A 4,526-nucleotide genomic window follows, 5' to 3' on the forward strand; every position below is an offset into this window, starting at 1 on the left:
CCAACATGAAACAGTGTTGCGTTGGAAGCTGTCGTTCATGTTTAATTTTCGCTACGGGAAATCAAAACGATTGTTTACATTACCAAAACTGAGAAAGATTCTTCAGATAAATCCTCTGTCTAAATATAACTAGGAAATCTTTTATTCTGCCAAGAGGGTTTTGAGACTTCAGGTATAAAAGGGTTTGCTTGTTATCATCTTGATCAACAAAGTTGCATTGTTTTATCTGCCTTTCCCTTCTGTCGCTTTATCATGGTGAGAAGCATCTCAAAGTTTCTGAGTCTAGCCAGCTTTATAGGATAAACTCCTTATCATTGAGCTTCGTTTTGCTTATTTCAGGGTCATCAACTCTTCACTTTGCTGCCTCTCTGCATGATTTATTACTTGATAATGACCACTTCAGCTCAAAAGATCTTTAATGTTATTGACTATGGAGCTGTTGGTGATGGCAATGCAGATGATACCAACGTACATATTTTTTCTGTTTTCTTACTGTGTTAAAATCCTTTGAATTTCGCTAGTGTCAATTTGGTATCTCTCAGGTTGATGCATTCATGTTTCCTTTTTCAGGCGTTTTCCAAGGCCTGGAATGACACATGTAATCTTGGAACAGGTTCTCCTTCCATGGTTATTCCTGGAGGCAAAATATTTTTGTTGAGCCCTTGGGTTTTCAAGGGTCCTTGCAAAACTACTTACGTCAATGTAATGGTGAGTTGACTGTGAAGATTACATTTAGCAATCTGATCCTCTCCGTCTCGTATTATCCTTACACATGAGTTTACATTTAGCAATGCCGGACAAAGAGGATCTAGATCCTATATTTAGAACAAAAAATTATTTGTAAATTAAAAATCATAGTTCAATATTTAAGAATTTCCATCGCTGTGGTCATGGTAATTATTCTTGTCACAATGCAGATTCAAGGGACCATTATAGCACCAAACATGCCCGTTGCATGGAAGGATCGTAACTCAGGCGAGTGGCTTGCGTTTGAAGGCATCAATGGACTCACTGTTAATGGTCCTGGTCTGATTGATGGACGAGGCTCCCACTGGTGGGACCAATCATGTAAACGTCGTCCACAACCGGTATGTATATATATATGTGCAATTGATTCTTTCATTTTAGGTTGTTTTCGGATTAAAATCTTAGAATGTGTTTGTTTAACAAGAAACTAAAGGAAAAGGAAATCCACAAAATAGTTATCTTTAAAAAGGGAGATGGAACACAAATTCATTGTGCTCAGCTAGTTCCAACCTACACCAAGAAACTGCCTAATAAATGACCGTTTTACCTCATGAAAAAAGATAAATAAAATTTTAAACAGAAAAGGAAACCAATTTTTTCTTTTTCTTTTTTCATATCTTGCCAAACAAACGTGGCCTGAATATTTCATGCTGATGATTTTCATTTCTTTTTTCAGGGATGTACAGTTGTTGCTCCAACAGTAAGTATGAGAGAGAGAAGAGAGAGAAGAGAGAGAGAGAAGGAGAGATGTTTTTTAATATTTGAAAACAATTTTCTTGTTCACTTGTGTTCGCAGGCACTTAGGTTCACCTACTGCAATAAACTCAGTCTATATGACATGAACCTAGCAAACGGTCCCCAAACACATATTTTAGTTAGTAAATCTGTCCATGTCCGTATCATTAATATAACGATAAAGTCACCGGGGGACAGCCCTAACACTGATGGCATTCACCTTAGTGGTTCCAGAAATGTCTACATCTTCAACTCAAACATTCAAAGTGGTATGTATATATGTACGCATAGATATGTTTTTTGAGTTGGGATTCTCAGATTGTGCCTCCTTCACTTTTTTAGTATCATATATTTAGCAGAATACCTTATGATCTATTTTTTTAATACTTAAAAATGAGCCCTCTTCTAAATTTGTGGCAAAAAAAATTATATATCCAAAGAAATAATCCTTACCTACTAGGGTAGAGAATCCTGATTTGTACTTGTTGGTCATTAAAAATGATCTTTTGACCATTTTATCTTAGTTTAATTCAAATATTTTATTAATAGGTGATGATTGTGTCTCCATCGGGGACTACAATTCGCATGTATTGATCGACGTTGCTCATTGTGGTCCAGGACACGGTATTAGGTGAGATATTTTTCATTAATTATCCAGTTGAAGTAAGGCTTGTTTGGATGCAATTTTGATTTTCTTTGGATTATGGTATATTAGCATCGGAAGCCTAGGCAAGGGAGCTAAGGGGGTACGGAAGTGCATGGTAGATGACATTGTAGTAAGAAAAGTTGGCTTTGTGAATACTACCAATGGCGCAAGGATCAAGACATGGCAGGTATAATATCTGTATTTACTTGAAAGCTAAAATTCAAAGGGGGGGGGGGTTTCTTATATTTTTTGTCAATAAAGAAACAAGGTTTGGGAGCATAGGGAAATTTTTAGTCCCAAGTCTGAGTTATTTCTTAATATCAATATCACATTATGTATTATATATTATACAATTTATCAGTTGGATCCTCTGTTATGAACAACGTTACTCTTAAGATATATATTTTTTTAAATCCATTTATATTATTATCTTCATATCCTAAGTTTAAACACTATTTATAAACATATCTCCCAAACATTGTGAGGATTTATGATAGGGAGAGGAAGAAGTCATAGACCATAGAGGGAGACAAAGAAACAAGTAGTTCATGTACGTAGGGTGTTTTGTTTAAGTTTATTCTTCTCCTTTGAAATACTTAAATTGCTTATGTCAATACCATACAATGAATTCCTAATGGTAAGGGTCTGATTGATAAATTGAATAACTTAAAGAATGACATTACTTAAAGGCAATCACAACAACAGCAGTGGCACTCAAAATTTTCTGTCTATTTTACACCCTGATCAGATTTAAATCTATTACTTCCTAGGGTTGTAGATGCATCACTCAAAGTATTAATCTAATCGTCAACAGCTGATCTTGAGTTCAAAAATCAGATTTGTTGTCCATATATTTGCGAGTGTGATGCAACCACAGCCTTATGAAGCACATAAGAAGTGCAATCCAATGTGAATATGCTGTATATAATAACTTCAACTCACTATGTTTTTTCGCTTTTACTTTGTTTCAATAGGGTGGGAATGGTGTGGCTCAAAATATCATATTCAGTCAGATAAGTTTCACATCTGTGAAGAATCCCATAATTATTGATCAAAATTATTGCAATAGACGTGGTAAATGCAAGCCACAGGTGAGGATCCATGTTCTTTTTCTCTTCATATTTGCCTAGGGCACTTGTAGATACTATATCAGTTACTGACTGTGTTTATAATGTGTGTTGACGGAAGCCCACCGCTGTTCATGTGAGAAATGTAACATACCGGGGTCTTATCGGAACATCAAGCACCAAAGAGGCCATGAAATTCGATTGCAGTCAAGCCGTCCCTTGCGACCAAATAATGTTGGATTCTATATCAATAACCCCAGCAACCAAGGGTGAGCAAGTATTGTCTATTTGTAATAATGCTTATGGATCGACTGAAGGACCAGTTCATCCTCCAAGCTGTCTGAAATGATATTCTTAGTGTACGCATCTTGGGACTTGCAGGGGAATTTATATCAATGTTGTACATATTGGACGATGGGAATAAATTGAACATTGAAGGTTTTAAACGCACATCACTCTCTTTAATGGTTTACTCGATTCAACGTTATCATAATTAAACATGATTTGCTGACTTTCGTATCCATTCATTCAAAGTCAAGAACCCATTCAGCTAGAGTCATCTTCTTCATTCCCTCATCTCCTTCTTCACTCTACTAATAATCAACATATGCATTGAAAAGTATCCGTCAATAGATGTAAATTCCCTAATACATGGCAGAGCAGTTGGGGACTTTGATGAAATGGATAAAAATCAGGCATTTCCAGCCTTCTATAGCTTCCAACCAAACTAAATTAGTAATGGGATACAATTAGTTGTAGGTTGACAACGAGAGGGGATTAAATCAGTGTAGATGTTAATCGTAATGGGTGGGTCCCACTACAATTTGTACCATAGGTGGCGGCAAGATGGTTACGTAATCCAAGATGACTACCCCTCTATTTAGTTGAGTCCAAGCAAGAGTCTAAGGGCCTGTTTGGTTACATGAATCCAGAGATTTCAATCCCAAGCCCAACCCTATATATTCTAATCTGAGCCCATTCCTACCCTGACCCTAGTTCAAGGCCAAGGATTATTGTCCCTAGCCCTAAACCCTAAAGGGCGAAGCCAAGCCCATTCCTGCCTTAATTAGCCCTAATTGGGCCGGGTCAGGATGGTTGGCCCTGATTAGCCCTGACTACGATTAGCCTTGATTGGCCTTATCCCTAGCCCTGATTCGCCTTATCCCTAGCCCTGATTGGCCCCGATTGACCCTATCTTGGCCCTAGTCTTAATTAGTCATATTCTTTGACCTAAAATAACAAATATGAATTCATAAAAAAAAATAATAATAAATAAATAAATAATAATAATAAAAGTGTCATAAGTAAACTAAAAATAAAATTCATGAAAA

At 36.5% G+C, this 4,526-nt stretch overlaps 1 protein-coding gene across 1 annotated transcript; it reads left to right on the forward strand.

The window, feature by feature from the left end:
* The first annotated feature begins 390 nt into the window (after window positions 1-390).
* On the forward strand, window positions 391-3,544 carry LOC149010844 (putative polygalacturonase At1g80170). The gene is made up of 9 exons (XM_089162486.1): window positions 391-468; window positions 571-708; window positions 918-1,088; window positions 1,424-1,447; window positions 1,544-1,751; window positions 2,032-2,113; window positions 2,198-2,315; window positions 3,103-3,219; window positions 3,317-3,544. Exons 1-9 carry the CDS (start codon window positions 391-393, stop codon window positions 3,542-3,544), a joined length of 1,164 nt encoding a protein of 387 aa, XP_089018612.1.
* The last annotated feature ends 982 nt before the right edge of the window (window positions 3,545-4,526 follow it).

The sequence above is a fragment of the Hakea prostrata genome, chromosome 7 (assembly GCF_041222555.1).
Source record: "Hakea prostrata isolate BN-2017 chromosome 7, UWA_Hpros_2, whole genome shotgun sequence".
In the NCBI taxonomy this organism is placed as follows: Eukaryota; Viridiplantae; Streptophyta; class Magnoliopsida; order Proteales; family Proteaceae; genus Hakea; species Hakea prostrata.